The following is a 24,273-nucleotide window of genomic DNA, read 5'->3' as shown; positions in this document are numbered from 1 at the left end:
TGAACAGCCATTGTGCAATTATGTTTGATCTGATATGAAATCACGTATTAAGTCTAGCGGATAACAGAGATCATGCGCATAGCATATTTACACTTGACGCAGTAGGATCCCTTTATTCTTCAAATAGTTGTTTTAAAGCTTTAGTGAAATATTAAACAAAAATTGGACTTGTAAGTTTGTTTACAGCGCGCTCGAATATTTGATTATATTTAATCTGGCGAGAGCGAAAAACTGCGGATATACAATATACAAAAACTCTTAATAAATGTTAAAATGAAAATACAGGAATATTGGGAATTATATCGCTCGACCTGACAAAAATTTGCATACTGGTAAGAATTTTTTTATATATTTGAAATTAATAAATTAATGAAACTAAAATAACACAGTTGAAATATGCTATATTTTGTATATAGAAATGTATTTAATGTCGGACAGACATTTTCATGCATTGCTGTTTTCTCTTGGGGACATATATGTATGTTATGGCAAAGGAATAAACTGACATTTACACTTTTGAAAGAAAAATTCAAAATTATAAGTGTTTTTGTAAGAAACTAAGACATTGTCTTAACCCTTATCATGCTGGACACGACTGATTCTGCCTTTGCGACCAGTGTAGGTCATGATCATCCTGCTCTATTCGCCATTCAGTCAGTATTTTTTTTTCGGTATGCACCCCTTTTAACAGTTAATGGTACTGTCCAAATTAAATGATGGACAAGCTCGTTATTAAAATTTAGCAGGGTAAGGGTTAATATACCGGCCAGTCGGATCCTTCATTCTGGCAATATGATTTAAAAAAAAAACAAAAAAACTAGAGTAACATATAAACGGTTTATATAATTTTTCGACTCTCCAAAATTAATAATTCAGAAACCCCCTGACTTGCCTCAAAGTATTATTTAAAGTGCGGACAAGAACCTAGGTAGAACCACACCCATTTCCGCAAGCTAGCTAGATGGTTTTCTCACATGACAACACGAGCAGCGCTTGAATCCATCAGGTTGAGACACAAGTGATTCGAATTCAAGAGGTATCAGAGCTCGGGAAATCCATATATAATGAATGGAAGTTATAAAAATCTGCTGAAAAGTTACGAATATTTCAATACAATAAAACACTGCACTACATTTAATTCAATTTAAAGCTTGCCTATCATGTTGCATACAATTCATGATAATAGAATAATACACATTGTGAAAACTTTTAAAATCTGTTAACTCTTTTTCGATTTTAGTATTTAACCGAAGTTTGACAAGGACAATTCAATACTTTAAAAACAAAAAAAATGCTTATTTTGAGTATTGGTTGTCATATACGAAAAACAAAATTTACTTGCTTTAAAAATACTATTTGTTAAACGCAAAATGCGAGCCGTTAAACCCTAAATAGTATAACAAGGTCTTCGTTTTTAAGGATATCAGAATGTGAAGTGCTTTTTTGATACTCTGTCTCTTTTTAAAACGTTAAACCAAACCACATTCCGGTTTCGGTTGTATGATATTTTTAACGTGCTTCTTATCAGACTGATAGAATACGATATGTCATGTTACCTGCCTGTTATATGTACTTTTTAAAAGCTAGACATTTTAAGTCTTCATGCATTTTTTGTTTGGAAATTTACGTCAAACATTACGGGTTTGCAATTTAGCATTTGAAACTCAGGATATGGCATTAGCATTTGGCAATCAACATAGCGCATTGTATCAAGAATCATTTATCACTATAGATATATAAATCAGAATTTCAGGATTTATTCTATGTAGACTTTGATGAGTATGTTAATGGGAATGCCTTTATGATTATGTCTCTTTTTTGGAAATTTTGAAATCTACTTTCATTTCATGACCGTATTAAATTGTAAACAAGATTAAACTATTTTTACATAGCCGAGAGGTTAGGTTTGCTGACTTCTGATCACTTGCCCTCCCCCCCTCACACACACACACACACACGTATGTGTGTTCAAGCCTTACTCGGGGCGTTGAGACTTTCATTTGAGAAAGTCATCCAGCCGGCTAACGGAAGGCCGGAAGTTCTACCCAGGTATCCACCTGTAATGATGTAATGCAATAATGCACGGAGGGGCTCTTAAGGTCTTTCTCCGCCATCAAAGCTGGAAAGTCGCCATATGACCACCAATTATGTCGAAGCGACGTTAAACCCAGCATATAAACTATAGTTCATACATATGTTAGCGCTACCTTTAACGTATATTTTTAAAGCTCCATACTGGTCACGGGAAAGTATCAGGTTCCAACTGGGTCTCGTTCTAACGTGATAGTATCTCGTAGCCTCGAGATACTAACTCTTAAGAATGAGACCACGCGGTATTACCGTTAGAACTCTCGTGATAAAAACGCACACTTGTCACAGCGGAACTTAAGTAAAAAGTTATGAACTTCCGTAAAATATTTAGGTTTAAAAACCGGCCTTTTGATTATATCAGTAAATCAGCCCGATAGTTGAAGTAACTGAAGAAAGGAACGACTGTGTTCATAACGTCAATAAAAAACAACAACAGTGATTTGTTCAATAACTTCCAGCATTGATACAGGAAAATTGGTATTAGAATGAACATTAATGGAAAACCAAATCTGCCAATAATATGAAAAATGAATAAACGAAACGGGATACTAGTACTTGACAAACATTCAATATAAATTGAGATTACCCGTACAAGACAGTAGATTAACGACCGGACCCATGTTCTTACTTTTCGAACATTTTTAAAATTATTAAAGGGACATTAACGCAAGTCAAGGACGATGGTAATATTCAATTTCATTGACAAAACGGTTATATAAAACCAGTTGTTTTCAAAATTTCTGACGTGGAAAGCAAAACAACTAGAAATGAAAAATAAGACGGTGCGAAAACATGTTTACGCGGAATTAGAAGGATTGAATTATTTTTCGGGGCTTTATGTAAAAGGGTCGTACTCTGTTTTTAATATGGCTTCCACAATTTTATTATGAATATACATATACTAATATCTCCGTAATTGTATTTCGGTAATTGCTTTTTCATATATTTGTCAAAGATTTGTCTGTTGCTTAACAAAGCAGGAAGTAACTACTACCACCACTACTACTACCATCATCACTACCACCACTTCTGCTAACTACCACCACCACTTCTGCTACTACCAACACCACTACCACCATCACAACCACAACCACTACCGCTATTACCCTTTGAAAATTCTTTCTTTGAAATTTCTTTGTCATACCGCTGGTCATCGCGCCGTTTCAAACAGTGACGTCATGATAATAAAATACGCTGCTAAATTTATTTTATGGACTGTCTGTTTCTTTCCTAAGAGACAATATGCGCACGTATATATGAAACTCAAACATTGGTAATCCCCTGTATATACATTTTTTTGGAATAACATCGAGTATAAAACATCACTATACATTTTTATCGGTGCAACACTTGCGTAACGGTGTTCTGGTGACATACATTAGCATTTCATTCTTCGTCATGAAGGCCTAGGCTGTAATTTGCGGAGAGCCGAAACGCAATGACGGGATTATCTATAACAATACATTTATTTCATAAACACAGAGTAAACTTGATATATTTGCATGGCCGGCTTCTGCGGGGGTCCGGGATGGGTGGGTTCCGATCCCCTTCCTGGAATGAGTTTAACTAAAGTATAATTTGTAGTTTCTTGCACTTTTACGGTTCAACACCGCCCTAGACTGTTAGCAGTTCAGTAAGTTAAACAGGCTTTTTCGAAAATTTCGTCGAACAGTGTTTTTCTCTGACTAAAATTCTAATAAGTAACTTTTAAAAATGGTTTGTCTTCCGAATTTAAAACAAACATTGTACATGTAAATGGTTGTTTGCCATTCTCCCATACCAGACGTCTACTATAGCAGATTTTTTTGCCGAAATTTGGTCCCATTCTTCCTTCAAAAAAGAAAGTAATTTGACAATAATGACGTTTAAAAAGAGTGAGTTGGATTTTACGGCGAATCGGCACAAAATGGTCATATATCACCGAGAAGAAGCCATATTGCAAACGCCATTTGTAAAGCATAAACATTGATGTAAAAATGTAAAGCATACCTAAAAACATCCATGTAAAAATGTAAAGAACACTATGAATAATGTAAAACATATCTAAAAACATCCATGTAAAAATGTAAAGCATATCTAAAATCAGTTATGTAAAAATGTATATACGTATGTGTTAAAATATCAGTTGCAAACAATAATATTGCAAGATGTAAATAAAAATACGAAATGTTAGATTTTTTTTATATATTCCTATCTGCTTTAAAAATGATACAATATTTCCGACTGAAACTTTTTCAGATAACTCTTCCAAAGATTGAACGTCATAATATGTACTGCGTTGTGTAGCAAAATCAACACAGTCGATTAGAATATGTTTAATAGTTAGCGGTGTTTAACATGGTACACATTCGGGTTGATCTTCTTTATTCAAAAGATAAGAATGAGTCAAACGGGTATGACCTATTCGACAGCGCGAAAGAACAACTTCCTCCCTGCGAACAGATCTGTTACCTTGGTGCCATTCCCCTAGAGTAGATTTGATAATTATCATGAAGTTTATTGAATGAAGTATCGTTCCATGACGATTGCCATTTAGATAAAATGTATTTGTTTATACAATGTATTAGGCCTGAACTCGGTATGTGTACATTAGTCATTGTCTATGATCCCAAGATTACGTAAATTCTGACGTCTATAAACTTTGGAATCGGAACATTTCCAAACATCCCCCCCGCCCCCCCCCCCCCCCCCCCACCAACCCCCCGAAAAAAGGACACAATTTCTTTAATTAGGTTATAGGCCTAATGAGATTCTGTTAGGTTAAAAAAAGTGATAGGCCAAGGTTTTAAATTTGAAGCATTTATGATAATAATTTATGTAAAACTGTTGATACAGTATGTTTCAATATGAATAAAAGAAACTATTCAAATACGTTTTCTCGTCTTGGTGTGGATGTATATCTATACCGTCCTTTCTTTTGTTTAGAATATATTTCAAGTTTTCAAATGTCGAGATTTAATTTAAATGCAGTCTAAGACGTAACAAGCTTATACATCATGTATTGCGTTCAGAAATTATGGATTATCATTAATACAGTTAATTGTAATAATAGAAAATAAACTTCCTAAAACGGATCCGTAATTCGAGATATTGCCATTGCAATAACACCACTTCTTTATTTTTTGGGGGCACTGGTGATTTTTCAAGGGAGCTCTGCCTTTTGGGTAGCACCTAATTTCATATTAGGGGTGCGTGCGTATACAAAATGAATCTACCAAAGTAATGTATATCAGTACGTATCAGTTTACATAGACCCACGCAACCTCCGCTGTCTCTAAGCAAATCACATGACGATGGAAAAACCACGTGATCTCAAAATGGCGACACGCTTGGCAAAGCTATATTCAGCTCATTGGGCAAAATGTTCCGCTCCATCATGAAAACTTAAATACAGAAAATCATCTTGAAGTTTTTCCATGGTCAAAACCATTACTTTCATTTTGTAATTTACAACCAAATAAGTTCACCGTAAATTGCATCGACTGTGTGACGAGTCAAATATTTTATATCCAATTCCTTTCTATGCATTTTGTTTGTTTGTAAGCTTATTCAAGGTGGACAACCCATCTGATTTTTTGCTATCTTACACATGGGAAACATCGATTAATGTAACATTTATATCATTATATCATTTTTCTATAAGTTAAAAAGCGTAACCTTTTGGCTTTTACCTTTTTTGTCAGATAAAAAGCGTCGAAGGCAGAAAAATGAGTGCTTCTTCGGGACAACGCGTCTGTCACACTTTATCCAAATCCCAGTGTTCACATTACCTACATATTTGGTCCGTGAAAAAAAACAACAAAAAAAAAACCAAAAAACATTTGAGCCAAGTGGTTGAGAAAAGCTTTGAAAATTTCTGGCAGACGTTTTTCTTATTTCTAAAATCGTAGTAAGGAAAGTTTTTAATTAAACATATAAAAGAAACTGTGCTTTAAACAGTATCAACAATAAATGATGAAACTTATTTTATTGTGTAGAACATGATTTACCTTCATTTTTTCACACAGAAGTTTATGTTCTTTTGAAAAAATTAAAAACAGAGAAAAGAGAAATATTAAAATTCAGTTTTGTCAGCGCAAGACCTTTTGTAACAGATAAGAAAAGAGTTAGGTTGATAACCTGTTTTAAACAAATTGTAAAAAGAAGGCTATCAATATTTAGTTATTTTATCTGAACATTATCTTGGCTTAAGTATGCCGATCCAGTAAAAAAAAAATATGTAAAAATGATGAAATGATATGCTGTAAATATAACATTGAACCAATTAAACAAACATTAGTGCAGATTTAATGTAGTACAGGCAGGAACAGTGTCCCGAGCGCATTGTTTACATAATAAATGCATTCCTTCTTGACACAATTATGACAATTTTACAAACGTTGCAGTTTTAAATTAATACTGCATTTCTGACAATTTTCGGTAGATAACCAGCAAACAGATTCAACGTTACATCAAACACAATAGTTTAATCAAGCGTTGGGAATTTACCCTTATCATGCTGAACACGATTGACTCTGCCTTTGCGACCAATGCAGATCATGATCAGCCTGTACATCCATGCAGTCTTATAATGACCTGCACTGTTCGTCATCATTCAGTATCTTTTTGGTATGCACTCCTTTTAAAAGTTAATGGTACTGTCCAAATTGAAAGATGGACAAGTTCATCATAGAAATTCAGCAGGGTAAGGGTTAATCCGCAAGAAACTGAAACAACCGAGGTCGCCACGACCATCAACTACACTGTACATTGATAGTTACAAAAATGTGGATGTGTACTAAAAATTAATCATCATTCAGGTAAAACTCCAGTATTCCGTATAAAGACCTCCTGTCTATAGTAATCTTTTGCGCTTCTCCAATAAACGTCAATATATCTGTGTAATACTCTGTTGAAAAGTAACGAACCGTTTTGTGAAACAGTGTATTAATTTCAGTAAGCATGTATTCATTTCTGTCTAGTCTCGCTGTTTATATTGTTTGAAAAATTATGAATTTACAATTTTCAGTTTTTAAAAGTAGGTCAAACGTTGGCTTAGACAGCGACGCCGAAAAATGGTCGTCGAAAATTTAATATTGTACTTATGCATATAACTGTAGTTCTTTCTTTCCTAGATATTTACTAATATTTTACTCCTTTCATGTTGAAACCTCTAGCATTTCATCGTAAAATCAAGAAGGATAACTTAAAGTTCCAATAAGTTTTAATCTATCTGAGTGAGTGAGTGAATGAGTATGCTGGGTTTTACGGCGAATCGACACAAAATGGTCATAGTTCTATTGAAAACGCCAATTGTAAAGCATACCTAAAACCATTTATGCATATCAAAAATCTTTAATATGTAAAAATGTAAAGCATATCTAAAATCATTTATGTAAAAATGTATATACGTATGTGTTGAAATATCAGCTGCAAACATAATAATATTGCAAAAGATGTGAATAAATATATGTGATGTTCAGATTTTTTGATAAATTCCTATCTGCTTTAAAAACGATGAAACATTTCCGACTGAAACTTTTTCAAATAACTCTTTGAAAAATTGAACGTCATAGTATGTACTGCGTTGTGGAGCAAAGTCCACACAGCCAATTAAAACATGTTTAATATTTAGCGGTGTTTGACATGGTACACATTCGGGTTGATCTTCTTTATTCAAAAGATAAGAATGAGTCAAACGGGTATGACCTATTCGACAACGCGAAAGAACAACTTCCTCCCTGCGAACAGATCTGTTCGCTTGGCGCCATTCCCCTGAGTAGGTTTAATATCATGAAGTATATTGAATGAAGCATTGTTCCATGACGATTGGCATTTAGATAAAATGTATTCGTGTATATTTGGCCTAAAATCGGTTTGTGGTAATTTCAAATTAGATTGTGATAATGAAAGGGATTTCTTTGCTGCAGTATCAGCATCCTCGTTTCCATGAATACCAACATGACTGGGAATCCCACAAAATATGATAGACTTTTTAAAGATAGCTGATGAACCCTGAGAAGAATGTTTTGAATGCAAGGATTTTCCATATTTCGGTTATGAAATGACTTTAAAACAGAAAGCGAGTCGGAAAAGATAATACATTTTTCTTCACTATTTTTTGATATAAAATTTAGAGCTAAATCAATAGCTTTGGCATCGGCTGAAAATATTGTTGCATTATTTGGCAAACGTAAGTTTGATTGATGAAGGAGGCTGACAGCAGCACAGCCAACCTTTGATTCATCTTTTGAACCGTCTGTGTAAATTGCAAAATAGTCCTTGTAAGTTGATTTGATTTCATGATATTTGGACTTGAATATTGCAGGGTTTGTTTCAGACTTTCTAAAGGCAGTTTTCAAATCGAAAAGAACTGTAGGGGTATGAAGGGTCCATGGTGGTGTATCTGGAATTGAATTTTTTTTAATTTTGATTTTTTTCCATGTAGTGTCATAAGCTTTTTCTAAATCGAAAAAGGCAGACACTAGATGCTCTTTTAATAAATGCATCACGAGTAAAATGTTCCAGTCGAACAAGATGCTCAGTTGTGCTGCGTTGTTTGCGAAAGCCGCTTTGAAAGTTTGTAATTAATCCTTGCGATTCGAGGTAACAAACTAGTCTAGAATTAATCATACGTTCCAGAGTTTTACATAAACAACTAGTAAGAGCTGTCGGTCTATAATTACTTGGGTTCTGCTATCTTTTCCGGGTTTTTGTATTGGAATAACAATAGCTTCTCTCCAGGAGTCTGGAAAAATACCAGTTTTCCATGTAATATTGTAGATTTGAAGGAGGTCTAATGATTCTTGTGGTAAGTGTTTTAAAAGTTGATAATGTATTTGGTCTGAACCAGCTGCAGTATCATGACATTTGTCTAGAGAGTCAAGTAACTCTGTGATCGAAAAAGGTTTACTATAATCTTCCTCATTATTTGAATCAAAATTCAGAGGTTTGCTTTCTTTAGTTAATTTAATGTTTTGGAATCTTTGGTCATAATTATGTGAAGAAGAGTTTTTTGAAAAAGCTTCACCAAGAGTATTAGCAATGTCTTCTTTGGTAGATGCAGTAGTCTGGTCAGATTGTTTAAGATGAGAAACATTTGAAGTTTTTCCTTTTCCACTTATTTTACGAATCATTTCCCACACTTTTTTAACCGATGATCTAGAATTAAGTTTAGAAACATATGAATGCCAGGTGTTTTTCTTTGCTTGTTTTATAGTTCTGCGAGCTTTTGCTCTAAGAAACTTAACTGATTGCAGATTGTCTTTTGTCGGACGAATATTAATTTTTTAACGGCCGCTCTACGTTTTCGAATAGCGGTCTTACAATCATCATTATACCATGGTTTCTTTTTTGATTTACTATTTCTTGACGTTTTTGGAATGGACTTGTCTGCAATATCTGATAAAATAACAGAAAACCGATCAATAGGATAAAAAAAATGGCGAAATTCTCCAAAGACAAATCATTTTTGCATAAAGACTGATATTTCTGCCAGTCAGCTTTATTAAATTTAAAATAAGAGCAATCTGGAATTGAATTTTCTTTTATACCATCGAATCCAAAGTCAGTTTTATTGAGAGAAGATTTTACGCGAACTCCAAACGGTTTGATTTGTTTTGGTTTTTTCTCATATGAATAGAAGTATTTGGGTTTAAAAATGATTTTATAAGCAGGATTAGATTTGCTTGCAGCCACTATCAAAGCATATTGCAATGAAAGTTTTAATTTATCTGAAACAGTTTGAACAAGTATACTTCTTATTAACTAACTGATGAAAAACACTTACAAAACATGATCAAATAATGCATTTTTGAAAACAAAAGAAGAATATTTTATACACGAAAGTGTAAACACAATCCAAAAGTTAAAAAATTAAATTATGATTTGTCAGATATTATTTTTTATTATTTATATTACATGTATTACCCGACATAATGAAGCATGAACAAGGTTTCAAATTAAACTTTAATGATGTATAGCAAAATAAAATCATACCATCCTCGTTTGCATATTAACTGGCCAGCTCCACCAGTTTGTTAATAATTTTATGGTACATAAGCATCTGATAACAATATGACCATTATTTTCGTCAGTCTGGAGATGAGAGTAACATAACAAAACTCTAACCACAGTTTGTTAAATTAATTTGATAAAACTTACTGATGGGGCGTTTTGTCTTCGTCGCTGTTTTCGTTGTATTGTTAGTAGTAGTTACTGTAACGAAAATATAAGCAAAAATGTTACCTTAATTGAACGATTTCCCCATGTGTACAATACCGAAATGTCGCGTGGGTTGGCCACCCCATTATTTATAGTCGCCACCGATAACGAATATAGGTGACTCCTCAAGAAGACAGGTAGTAATGTCAGTGGAAATATAAATAGTCATTGAAAATGCAATAATGTTGAACCAAGCTAAAAGTAATGTAAAGACTGACATGACTGGCACAGTTCTGCAAAACTTTTCGCCCCTTGAACCCGCCTGGCGGTTACACGAACATAAATAAGTTTAATGATACGGGGATGAGGAGAGAAAGTAGCATAATTAGCATGTGAAACAATCGTCAGTCTTTTCACTTCCCTTCATTACATCTTTCAATATCGTGATTCCGGCACTCACCCCGCTGTTCGCCGGGGTTTCGGCCCCTGAAAACTGTTTACTGCTCGTGAGTTCGCTCGGCTAGGTCGCAGAACAAATGTTGAAATTTAAGAATAAAACGGCGTACAATTAAGACGAAATATTGATGTTGAGAATGCTCACAAGTATTTTTCAATTTCACAACTTTCGCAAGTTTACATACATATTATAGATCTAGTCAAATCATTGCACCGGATTTAAGTATCATATAACATCGTAACTTCAAACAAAGAATCTGCTCAATAACTCGGATTTATTACACATTAAACTGTTAAAGAGTTAAATGAAAGTTTCCTGCATAAGATCAAAGGTAAATTTTGTTTACAGAGACATACCTCAAGGTGTATATGAAATGTTAGAATGTTTGAATCCGAAACATACTAAAAACTATTTAAGCCGGGTTTAAAAATCGTGCCATGCAGCCCCTTCTTGATTAATTTCCATAGGTACAAAATTGCAAGGACCAGCTAACTTAGAATAAAGTGTTCCTTTGAATAATACCCTTGAAATATACAAAAACACGCATTTCCATAGCAACCTTTATTTAAAAAAACAAAACAAAAAAACACAAAAAAATGAAAATGATACCTTTTAACAAAATAACTATCAATATGTCAAATAAGTTTATCTGGTCTTAAATCTTAAAATAGAGAAAATAAACGATTTTTATTTGACATGTATTGTATGAGAATAAAGTTATTACTTTATTGTAATGCCCCCTCCCCTCCCTCCACCCCTTCGCCACCACTGTCTTCAAATCACTTGCCCCTCACCGATGTAGGTTCTAGCCTCACTTAGGTCATAGAATTCCTCATGCGATAGCGACTCATGTTGAATTTGCCGATCCTATCCTGTCGTTCGTTTCGAAAGAACACCGAAAAAGATGTTTCATTTCTTATATTTACATATATTTCTTTTCCATCTGTAAATTATTAGATTATATTATAAATTGCACACATTTTGTTTCATTTAACATTAAAATCAGCTTCCCGGCCATTCTATTCACCAGACGGAACAACTGCAATTTTATCTAAGGAACGTTCACCCTAACATTACGCTTAAGTCAAAACAGCGGCCCGTTATCACTAACAGCGTTGACGTAGCTTTCGCGCCTTTCCTGTTGGTGTTCATACGAAATGAACGTCAAATTTTGCAATGGAAAAAAATAGTGCGAATGTATATATATATATATAACTCTTGTCACTGTAGTAATCAAACATTTTGTAACATTATCATTAGCAGGTGTGACTATTACAGTATGTTTATTGACATGAAATATACTGGCATTAATTGCCAGTGTGTCGGCTCCTTTTAAATGATTTATGGGATCATATGATATTCTCCCCCTGCTGGTCCTACAAAACAATCTTGTACCTAAAGATTATAATCAGTAGGGGGCTGCATGGTAGGTTTTACTGGCACCTGGTTTAACACATCATTACTGTATCACATGAGTGTAATATCAACTAAATTTTAAATCAAGTCTACTACACGAGTAGACTGACTTATTTTTATTTCCCCAAACTTTCCGAATACCGCGAGAAATTTTATCGGACGCGGGCAAGAATTTCTGTCAAAACCGTAGAGTGGTGAGTGAGTTGGGTTTTACGGCGAATCGACATAAAATGGTCATATATCGCCGAGAAGAAGTCATATTGCAAACGCCAACTGTAAAGCATAAACATTGATGTAAAAATGTAAAGCATACCTAAAAACATCCAAGTAAAATGTAAAGAACACTATGAATAACGTAAATCATATCTAAAAACATCCATGTAAAAATGTAAAGCATATCTAAAATCAGTTATGTAAAAATGTATATACGTGTGTGTTAAAATATCAACTGCAAACATATTAATATTGCAAGATGTAAATAAAAATATGAAATGTTAGATTTTTTTGGATATATTCCTTAACCGTAGAAAATGTCGCGAGGAACATATAAACCGCGATATTTTATAATAGTTATAAACAGCAAGGAACATTTTGTCTCCGGTAGCCGGTAGCGTCCATGGTTTGACTCTACATTTTATCCATATCAGTCTATAAAAAGTCGAGGAACAACAACAAAAACAACAAAAAAATAATCCGCGACATTTTGCAATTTTAGTAGAAATAATACAAAAAATTGAGTGTAAAAATAAGCCCCGACTTGTTTCTCAACAACTGTCTCATGAATGTCGCGATTAAAAACATTTTATGAGAGACGTTTCTATGCATAAAAACGCGAGGCTTTAATGTTAAAACTCGATTTTTCATAAAGTATACATAAAAAATATCGCGGATTAAAATGGCCGCAGTTGGCTTCCTAAAGTAAGAGTATGTTTGCAATGTCGCGGTTTTGTCAGTAATTCGCGACCTTTTTACGACAGAAGGGTTTCTCTTGGTAGCGATAGTTTATACAATTTCGACGTAAAATCTTTCGAATTTGAAACTTCCCAGCGATCTTTTATAAACTGACAGTAAAATTTCTCACGGCTTTAGAATGGACGCTACTGGCCACCATAACTTCACACGCATTGCCATGTATTATCAAAGAAAGATTAAACATGCGAAGAAGTATGCAAGCCAAGACTGTCATTGTGTTGCCTGGATATCTAGTAAAGCATAATTTCATGCATACTGTTCAGAAACTGTAAAAATACAAATTCAGTATATATTCTTATAACACATTCTGTGCATTTGTCATTTTTTCAGGACAGGATAGGAGAGAGATTATATTGAAGGATGGAATGGTTATGCCGTTGTGGAATTAAGCGCCTGCTGAAGGTGTGGCTTGGCTTTTCTGTAGGATTGGTATTCAGCTTTACCCTACTAGTCAATGAAATGGTGGTACAGTTTACGAACAATGAATCCAAAGATCGCTTTTCTATGACAGTTCTTGAGGTCTCCAACTGGTATAACACGAGAACAAACTTCTGCGGGGGCCATTACACGGGATACGGCCATACTTTTTTCAAGTTGAAGTCAACTGTATTTGACCCAAAGAAAAACATTTTTACAATATCCTGTAACGAGTGGATGTTTTTGCATAAACCTTCAACGTACTGGTTTAATGGAAAATATGCTCCATCGCGGTATTCTAAATCTTTGACCTTCAACAAAGGTCACGATCTACGAAATATTTTGAAAGATGAGAATATTACAGTAGTTGTCTATAGGGAATATCCGCATAATTTCTATCATGCCATGACACAGTGGTACAATATTTTTGTACTGTCAAAACTTTTTAGCTTCAGAATGAAGAGTGTTAATATTCTTTTACTGGACACCGGTCCAGTGGTTCACATTGATGAACAGTGGAAGTTACTGTTTCAACAAGTGATAAAAGCGGATGAACTTAACAGTCCAATGTATTTTAAGGAAGCCATATTTAATATACCTGGGCACGAAAGCCCAATGTACTATTTTGATCTCATTAAACTGCCATTTATAGAAGACTTCTCAAATCATGTTTTGCAAAATTTTGGTATAAAAGGCAAGCAGTCTTTTAACTGTAAAACATTAACAATAACTTTAGTTCTTAGGCGGGACTATTACATGCATCCCGGCGTAAGCACTGAGAAAAGAATCGCAGAACGAAAGTTCAAAAATGAGTACGAGTTACTTGCCACGCTCAGATCTGAATTTCCGGGCCATACGGTGCAAACGCTAATTGCGGAGGAAATGTCACTTCCGGAACAGTTGTCCTTGACCTCAAATACAGACATTTTGATTGGAATGCATGGTTGTGTTCTTACACAAATCTTATTCTTGCCAAAACATGCCATGGTGTTGGAAATGTATCCTGTTTTCTGGACAGTTCAGAGATTCTTTAGTTCTATATCCAGATGGAGAAATATCAAACATGAATACTGGCAGAATAGTGACAAAAGAAATGAATTTGCCAACCATTATACATATGTTCCAACAAGTGTTATACACGAATTTGCCCAACGTGCTCGAAAGCATTTTGCCTGTAATAAACACAACTTATAATCTTCGTGATTCAAAAGTTCAACAAAACTACTTGTCTGGTCTATTTTTAGGGAGATTCAGAAAAAAACAACCGATAAATTTTAAACTTTGTATACTTATTTCAGTGATGCGCGTTGGATGTTTTCACATTTATTCTATCAGGACCTGCGTATTATGCTACTAAGTATGTCCGGATAGTGGTATTAGTTGGGCCTGAATTTTTACGTATAATTTCGAGTTTACAAACTGTTTGATAACAATAATAACTTATCTCTGTTGCGTAAATTGGTACAGAAATATAAAGACTTGTAGGAAGTATCGTTCACACAGTCTTAACTGAAAAGTATTTCTACGCAGTGTTCTAGATTTCGCGCAAACTACTATGCTCTATTTCAACTTCCCAACAAATCGTATTCTGTCAAATCGTCACGGAAAAGAATCTCTTGCAAGATAAACCGGGCGAGCTGCGTTTGGATATAGCATAACATGATCTGCAAAAGTAAATAAAAAATGTTAAAAGACTTTAATGAGTAGAACAGCTTTGATGTAGTGCACTTCATGCACCTCGTAAACATGCTTGAAGTAGCAGAAAGAAATTCATATTGCAGAATTTTTTTTTTCTGTAATTTGGGCGACGAAAGAAAGATCTTTTAGTGTATATAAATAACGTTACTTTAATTAAGAATGTTATTGACATTTTGGCAAAAAAAACCCCCCAAAACCCACAATATTTCTTTATTTTTTTTCTGTTTTTGCAGCTGAGTTCACAGTTGCGCCGTAATGATTCTTAAAATATGTTAAAACAATACTGTTTCATATTTTATACTGGTATTTTTATTTTTGTCCATTATACAAGCAGATCACTAGAATACGAAAATATATCAATCTGGCACGTTTAAATTCTTCATTCTTTAATATTTAAGTGTGAAACGTTAAGAGCTGTTTTATCATTCATCGACTCGGCATCTTAGCAGAAGTCACAATCCAGTGCTCTCATTCACATTTGTGTATTAAGGTTTAGCAGTATATCACAAAACTTAGTAAACGAACAACATCTTGACAAACAATTCATTTGTCCAATACATGTTTTACTGTTCTGTCCCATCGAATTGGATACTTAAAATATTTTAAAGGAGTTTTCCCCCTTAAAAAAAGAATGCCATTTGTAAAGAAATAAGTGTAAACAACTGTCAGAAACGATGTTGTATCTAGTTATGTTAAGTTTAAACACTGGTACATTGTTGCAAAAGCATCAAAACGAAGACATGTAATTGTTACAGCTTTTTAAAAAATGGCGAGTTTTTAAAGGCGTTGAACTGTCTAGAAATGTGGCTCCTTCATGCAGTCCCTTTTCGGAATTCAGTACATATACACATATGAGTAAATTGACAATGGTTTTGTAGACTAATATACATGTTTTATATGCTGTTTATTTTTCATGTAAATCAATGCTTTCTTTCTATGATTAGGTGATGTTCAAACTTTTTTCTCCGAAACATGGACCTAACTCTTAAAGATTCCTGAATACATTGCGTAATATCGAAAGTAAAAGCGTTTAACGTCCTTAATTCTTTTAGCTGCCTTTATGATTTTAGCTCCACTATTCGAAGAAAAGGTAGAGCTATTGCACTCACCCATGTGTCGGCGTCTGCACCCCGACTTGGTTAAGTTTTGTATGTAAGCTTGTATCGCAGTATCCACTTATGGGAATTGATCGAAACGTAACACACTTGTTCATCTGTGATTATCTGAAAAGCAGTGCACAGGTTCCATAACTCTACTTTGCAGTTGTACAAAGTTATGTCCGTTTGTCGACAAAACAGTTTATATGTAAGCTTGTTTCTCAGTGTCCTCCGATGGGAATTGACAGACACTTCATACACTTGTCCACTGTGATGATCCGACGTGAAGTACACAGCTCTCATAACTCTAGTTTGCATTTTTATAAAGTTATACCCCTTTTGGAATGTTTTGGTTTTGTATGTAGGCTGGAATCTCAGCAACTAATGCAAGAATGGATTGAAACTTTACAAACGTTTTACTGTGATGATTTGGCACGAAGATTACAGATCCTATAACTCTGTTTTACGTTTTCTCAAAGTTATGCCTATTTATTCTCAGTTTAGCAATTTTCTTGTGTAATCTGTTATACCATTAAGCATTATAAGTGGGGAAAATTCAACGACTAAAATTGTTGCCGCTCTGTGTCTATGTTTTCATTACTTTATTTTATATTAGCAAGGCTTTTGAACAGACGAACAGACGAGCTCTTGCTGTTTCTTGCAATTTTATTGTCTACATTTATAGTTCGAACGTCTTGTTAATTCCATTTATACGTACTCGAGCTCTAAAGCTGCTTTGAAGTGTTTGGTGTTCAAACATACTCTAAGATTTATTTTATTACGTTACTTGCAACAAATAAATTTGATTTGTGCAGCCTGAATATCTTCAGATATTGGATGATATATACATGTTTCTGATTAATGCTACAACAGATTGTTCAGATGTTTGTCAAACACTTAAAAATGCAAATAAAATATTTTTGTTTTGATCTTGGGTTTAGAAAAAAGTCGTTCCCGTCCACTTTAGAACGCTTTAAATCAAATATCGGGGGTAAATTCTCATTTCCACAGGACTTTTGTCTGGATTTAAACATAACATCAATGTTAAACACTAGTATTGTCATACGGTAAAATAGAAAAAGTGGAAACTCCACAGGTCGCTCAACACAACAAAAACGAAAATATTGCAGGCTCGGTTTTATTGAGCCTGTTCATGGACGGTAGTGGAAATGCATGCTACCGTCCACGACCCATGTCTATAAACAATATGTAGCAGTTTAGGTGGTTAACATGTACATGTGCATTGTTGCCCGTGACGAAAGACTTTATTAAGTGACAGATGACTGGCCAAGAAGAAAGTGAGATGGATTTTAAGGCCGCCACTCAAACCAAATATTGCCGTGGAAAAGCAAAACGATAAAAACTGGTAAAATATCAGGTAAAAAGGTAATGACATCAGATGTAAATCAGTATAAAAAATGAACGTGCACAAAAGGGCTTGGTGTACATGTTTGTAAACCCCTATATTTCTAGATGGATAAACTCCTGCCAAACAGCTTGATTTTGATGTCCATGTTTGTACATCTTTTTACAGATGTAAATTCATGTATTTCTAGGTCAACAGCAAGTCTTTCGAACATTTCTTACGACTTTAACGTTTTTATCACTGTTTCCAAACGTACTGCTTTACTTGTTTTGTACAGATTCTGAGTCTTCATTGGCCATTTGTCAAAATAATAAAGGCCATATCTATTAAACGAGTTTATATTAGTGTTCTGATAAACTGCAACTTGTCATGGTTGGCACGTCATTGTAACGCAAACGCTAAACTAAAATAATGCTAACACAGGTTTACAGCATTATGCATTTTGAGTCGTGACATTGAAAAAAGGTCATGGTACATGTTACACCCTTCCATAAGGTACACTGAGAACCATATCAGTTAAGGCGAGAGGTTTTTTTTATGTTTCGTTTTAGGAACCCGCCCGATCCGAAGTTCTCATTAATTAGAAAAAAAAATCAATATATCCACCGATTGCCGCGTGTCGGATCAAAACGAAATAAAAAGGACCGCGCAGTAAGCACTTTATTTCCTCTGATATTATGGTGATTCGCTATACGTCCGAGAAATCGAAAGAGAAACAAATACAGAGCTTTCAAACCGGCACAATAACGGCTTCTTGTCGAAGTTTTCCAGGGCTTCCACCTTTTCAACTACTTTGTTGTTAATGTCATGGATGACGCCGCAGCTCCAGCCACATCACCATCAAGCGAAACTCTCAGACCTTTCCTTTTAAGACATGAATGCACAACAACTTTAATCTAAAGTATGTAGAAGTTGTTTTCTTTCCTTTAGCGCTTTGAAAAAAATATAATTGGTCCCTGGAATAAGCCGTAAGGGTCTTTAATATTAATCTCAATTATCATCTTAGACATTCCTGTGCAATGTCTTCGTCTGCAGTTGTTTCATTCATATGAAATACAAGGGTAAAATCTCTGTTTGGATGCTGTTAACAGAGATTCTAGATACAATTTAAGTGGTTTTAAAACAGAGTGGCACAAATGTTAAATATCTAATGTTTAGATAAATGCGCTATTTCATGGTATTTTGGCCATACTGAGGAACAACAGAAAGGTAAAATGTTTTAGTATTAACCTTTAGAAAAAGCTATGGTTTCGTTTCTTAGTGCAGCTTTATGTAAAGGAAGTGTCGAGTTGTTGTAGATCAGTTCTTCTAGTCAAACCTGTTAGGGATTGTCTAGGAGTACGTACCTCCTTTTTCTAGATATTGTGGGTTATTTACATCGTTAGGTTTGTTCAAAATGAAATATCACATAAGGTTTAGTCAATATTTGCCTAAAACTTAAATTGGCACAGTTAGCCAGCATTCACTTTATTGTTGACATTTACTTTCAAAACATAAATAGCCAAGGTAAGATAAAAATAAAAAACAGTAACTGACGAAAAGGAGGTCTGTAATACCAGATAATCCCTAACAGGTTTGTCTAAAGATTCTACAAGATTTAGTATCGACCCATACACCTACACAATAAAACAAAAATTAAACGGTTATTCCCAAAATTGTCATTTTTAAAGTTTTAAATTTTGGGAAGTGAAAACGATTGTGCCATTTAAGCCTGGTAAATAATGCTGCAAATAATTGCATGATTGTGTGGGGAGATTTCAAATGTTCAATTTTAGATGGATGACTTTAGGCCCATGCGAAAAGTCTTGCTACATTTTAGGTCTGTGCCCCCCCCCCCCCCCATCGCCCGCCACCCACCCCGCGCAGTCTGGTCAGGATCCATACTGTTCGCTAACAGTTTCTCTAATTGCAATAGGCTTTGAAAGCGAACAGTATGGATCCTGATCTGGATCCATGCTGGTCGCAAACGCACTATGTTGGTTTTCTCATGGTGCGACTCATTTCAACTTTTCATATAATTTTTTTTAATAATATTAATCACGGACTAGACCCAGTTGTCGAAACTTGAACAGGCGATTAAGCTTACGGTAGAGTAACTTTTAGTGTTATATTTCAACATTTTAGAAGATATAGAAAAACAAATGTTTACAATCTTTACGCTAAAATCAAAACATCAAACAAACGATTCCCACTTAGGCTAATGTTTTAAAACAACATTTACCTAGCGATTAGTATAATAGCTGGTTAAAAGTTTCAAACACCTGGGCTCTGGTTGGTCAATGTAAGATTCCGTATCCATTGACAAAACAGACTTTAAGCGAGAAATCATAAAAATTCTGTTTTGTACGGAATCCTGTTTCCGCCATCGACTTTTCGACTAGACAGATACGCGAAACCTTGAAATTAAGCATCAAATTTCAACATTTCGTGCTATAAATTTACCGCGAAAAGTCGAAATCTTGAAGTTTTTGACCCGACAATTGTCGTGCAAACGTCAACTTTTCGACCTAGAATCTAGCGCGAAAAGTAGAAATTAAGAGAGCTAATTTCAACTTCTCGTGCTAAGATATTTCCTCAAAAAGTTGAAGTTTGTAACGCGACAATTGTCCTGCAAATGTCAACTTATCGACTGAATTTGTAGGGCGAAAAGTATAAATTTAAGTCTTAACTTCTACTTTTCGTGCCAGTTCTTTGGCCGATAATTTCGCGACATTATCGCTTAAAATTCGACGTTTCGTTCTAGGGTTAGGGTTAGTTAGTTTAGTTTAGGGTTAGGGTCAGTTCGAAATTTAAGCAATAATATCGCGAAATTATCGACCAAAGAACTGGCACGAAAAGTAGAAGATAGGCCACTTAATTTCAACATTTCGCGCTAGATTATGGGTCGACAAGTTGATGTTTGCATGACAATTCTCGGGTCAAAAACTTCAAGATTTCTACTTTTCGCGGGACATTTTTAGCGCGAAAAGTTGAAATTAGACGCTTAATTTCAAGTTTTCGCGGATCTGTTCTGTCGAAAAGTCGATGGCGGAAACTGGATTCCGTAGTTTTGCACCCATACTGTCCTAAATTTAGTGTATATAATATTTTTTCTTGTGTAAAATGTCTGCTTTTCTGGCCTTAATTGATACATTAAACTACATTATAAGAATTAATATTCATTTTGCATAAAAACAAGTGTCAAGTGAATGGACAATATCTATTTCAAAGAGAGTCACGGTTGAACTTAGTCGCTCTTCCGACCTTGGCCTTTTGACCTTGAAACTATAATGGCCAGATTCAGTCGAGCAGGGCTATTGGAACACACGTGAGAGACTTCAATGCAACTCTTAACTTTGACATACATCGAGAGATACTGAAGAAACTTGGAACATCTGTTCACAATTATTTGTTGCGTCGTTCGCATGACCCTGGGACAGGTTTCACAAACGCCCATAAGTATGGACAGTTTGAGATTAAAATTCAGAGATTTTCGAGCAAAGGTCACATAAGACGGGTTGTATAATACCTTTAAAAATCTTTTTTGTCGAAAATATTGATCTAAGACCACTACAACGAGCACACAATTCTTCATTTATTTTTATGTGGGATGTTTTAAAATATATAGGTGAAGGACCCACGTGCCATCCTGACATTTATACTTCGTTTTACAGAACCCAACATTTTCGTGCTTTACAAAATCTTGGTGGACTATCCCTCCGATAACACTAGTACATTAAAACAACAAAACAATACAATGTTATTGCATAGGAAGGGTCGTTTGAGGCCCCTTTCACATGCCCAGGAATCTTCATTTTTTGTTGTTTTTATACCAAATCTATATCTCGGGAGGGGAACTCCGAACTCCCTCCCCAACCATTTTATCGGAGATATTCCCTTTTTTATCACTCTCTTATGTGCGTAATGTAACAATGGGCACAGTCCCTGATGTAGAAAAAACTACCATAATACGTTCCATTCCATGATCCTTAACACATCATATGTACCCTTGCAACGCATTTTGTCGCCACCAAAACTCGTCCGAATTTTGGTAGTGACTACCAAAATGCGTTGCTACCTTTTTTAGGTGTAACAGTGCACAATTTGTTGACTTTAATGACGGTTGCACTGAAAGACACATCTTTAAATTGAAAAAACATATTTGAGACTATAGGCGTTCTCATACCGTTGTATAAATGTGTGAAACAATTTGTAATTTGTGCAAACTTGACACTATGTCATGAACATGATGAAGATGGTTCTTGCTTTATTACAAAACAAGAGCTGTCACTAATGGTGACAAATGCTCCCGCAGCGCCTTGACCTTTGACCTAGTGACCTTGACATTTGACCTGGTGAACCCAAAGTCAGTAGAGGTCGTGTACTCAATAAGTACTATCAGCATGCGAAGTTTGAAGGTCCTGGGTGCAGTGGTTCGCGAGTAAAGTGCCTTCATGCAAAAAGTTAACATTGGCCCCTGTGACCTTGACCTGGTGACCCCAAAGTCAGCAGGGGTCGTGTACTCAATAAGTACTATCAGCATGCGAAGTTTGAAGGTCCTGGGTGCAGTGGTTCGCGAGTAAAGTGCCTTCATGCAAGAAGTTAACGTTGGCCCCTGTGACCTTGACCTTTGACCCCAAAGTCAGTAGGGATCGTGTACTCAATAAGTACTATTAGCATGTGAAGTTTGAAGGTCCTGGGTGCAGTGGTTCGCGAATAATGTGCCTTCATGCAAAAAGTTAACGTTGGCCCCTGTGACCTTGACCTGGTGACCCCAAAGTCAGTAGGGGTTGTGTACTCAATAAGTACTATCAGCATGTGAAGTTTGAAGGTCAGTGGTTTGCGAGTAAAGTGCCTTCATGTAAAAAAATAACGTTGTGACGAACGAACGAACGAACGAACGGACGGACAGTTGAAAACTAATATGCCTCCCTTCGGGGGCATAAAAATGTTAGGCTCTCAGTCGGAAATGAACCGAGACCCATCTGTTCCACACCACAAAATGCAACTTTGGTCCACCGTTCTAGACCACTGCGCCACGGCGGAATTTTCTAAGCAGTTATACTGACTTTGAAACTGTTCCCACTGACCCCATATGCAATCCAAGCCTTTATTTTACTAAAAGCTATTTATATACCGAGTTTGATTTCAATTCATCAATCGCAGAAACTGTTTTTTTCTATTTTTAGAAACAGTGACCTTGACATTGACTTCACTGATCCCAACATTTATCTTACTACAAGCTACCTAAAGACCAAGTTTGATTTCAATATCTTACCCAAACCAAAGTTTTGGAACGGACACTAAATTTGGATGACAATTCAAGAATGTTTTTTAGAAACCGTGATCGTAACCCAATATCATAAAATGATATTTTTATCAAAAAGAAAAAAGAAAATTTGTTGAACCGCCACCCATTCGTTCCAGTGCACAAAATGTATCTTTAGCCCAACGCTATAGATCGCTGCGCCACGGTGGAATTTTCTAAGCTACTATGCAAATTAAATCAATTCTATTGACCTTGTACATGTACCTGACCCTATATGCAATCTCAGCAATTTCTGTAGGCTACTTATATGCCAAATTTAACCTCAAGCCCTTAACCGAAACTTTAGCTGAAACTGGTTTTCCCTATTTGTAGCGACCTTGACCTTGACCCTTCTGACAAAAAATTAAATCCCAAGCTTGGTCTCACCAGGTGCTACCTTCATCTCAATATCTTAACTAAAACTAAAGTTATTGAACTGATACCAAATCTTGAAACCGCCCACCCATCCATCCACCGACGACATCGCTAATTAAATAACCAGGTTTTATAACTTAGCAAAACCTGGTTAAATACGACGAAATCAGCAGTTTTATGCTAATATGTGTATTAAATGTTCCTTTTTCTATATTATGGAAAGCTTTACGTAATATTTTATGTAAGAGCCTTCATATCAGTTTATTATCTTTAATCGACTTGTTTTTATGATTTTTGACACCTGAACTTTATCTCTGTTGTTTGTAAGAATGTCATGTTATTTCCTTTTCTACGATCTCAAGTGTCCTAAAACTGTTTTGAAGTGTTTGATTTCAAACATACTTTACGTTGTAACATTTATTCTATTACATTGTTTTGCAGCTTTGTGCAGAATACATGTAGGATAGCATATACATGAAGTGTTAACCCACACTTTCCGTCGCATTAATACTAGATATCTTCAAATATTGGAAAGTAAATTACAGATTAATGCCGCAACAAATTGATTTATTTTTGTTCGCCAGATTGCCGGTACACAAATCTTAAAACAATGCAAATAAAAAAGTACCGCTCGCTCGATTCTTTTTTTAAATCGTTTCCACCCCATTTGTGCAGACACGGACGGAAAGGACTATTTTTCGAACGCTAAAAATGAAACATCCAAGGTAAAATCTAATTTCCTTCGGAAATATCTTTCTGGTTTTAAACACTATTGCAATGTTAACAAGGCAGTCTGAAAGACAGTATATTCCCCGCCATTGTTATGGATAGTGAAAGGATTTATGTGTCACAGAGACAATATGCATGTGTCCGAGTCTCTGTTTTTGTGTATCCTGTATCTGTACGTCATGTGTTATCTGTTTGTCATGTGTTCCTTCCATCAGTCTATTTCGTC

The 24,273-nt window shown here is 35.2% G+C and overlaps 1 protein-coding gene across 1 annotated transcript; it reads left to right on the top strand.

Moving 5' to 3' along the window:
- Window positions 1-72: 72 nt before the first annotated feature.
- LOC123545604 (EGF domain-specific O-linked N-acetylglucosamine transferase-like) lies at window positions 73-17,219 on the top strand. The gene is made up of 2 exons (XM_045331926.2): window positions 73-332; window positions 13,409-17,219. Exon 2 carries the CDS (start codon window positions 13,439-13,441, stop codon window positions 14,687-14,689), a length of 1,251 nt encoding a protein of 416 aa, XP_045187861.1. The 5' UTR covers window positions 73-332; window positions 13,409-13,438; the 3' UTR covers window positions 14,690-17,219.
- The last annotated feature ends 7,054 nt before the right edge of the window (window positions 17,220-24,273 follow it).

The sequence above is a fragment of the Mercenaria mercenaria genome, chromosome 1 (genome assembly GCF_021730395.1).
Source record: "Mercenaria mercenaria strain notata chromosome 1, MADL_Memer_1, whole genome shotgun sequence".
NCBI lineage: Eukaryota > Metazoa > Mollusca > Bivalvia > Venerida > Veneridae > Mercenaria > Mercenaria mercenaria.
The sequence above is the reverse complement of the archived record's forward strand: the minus strand, read 5'-3'. Positions and strand labels throughout refer to the sequence as shown.

What these genes read in the sequence shown, in the direction of transcription:
- LOC123545604 (XM_045331926.2), top strand. Translation starts at nt 13,439, where the DNA reads ATGGAATGGTTATGCCGTTGTGGAATTAAGCGCCTGCTGAAGGTGTGG.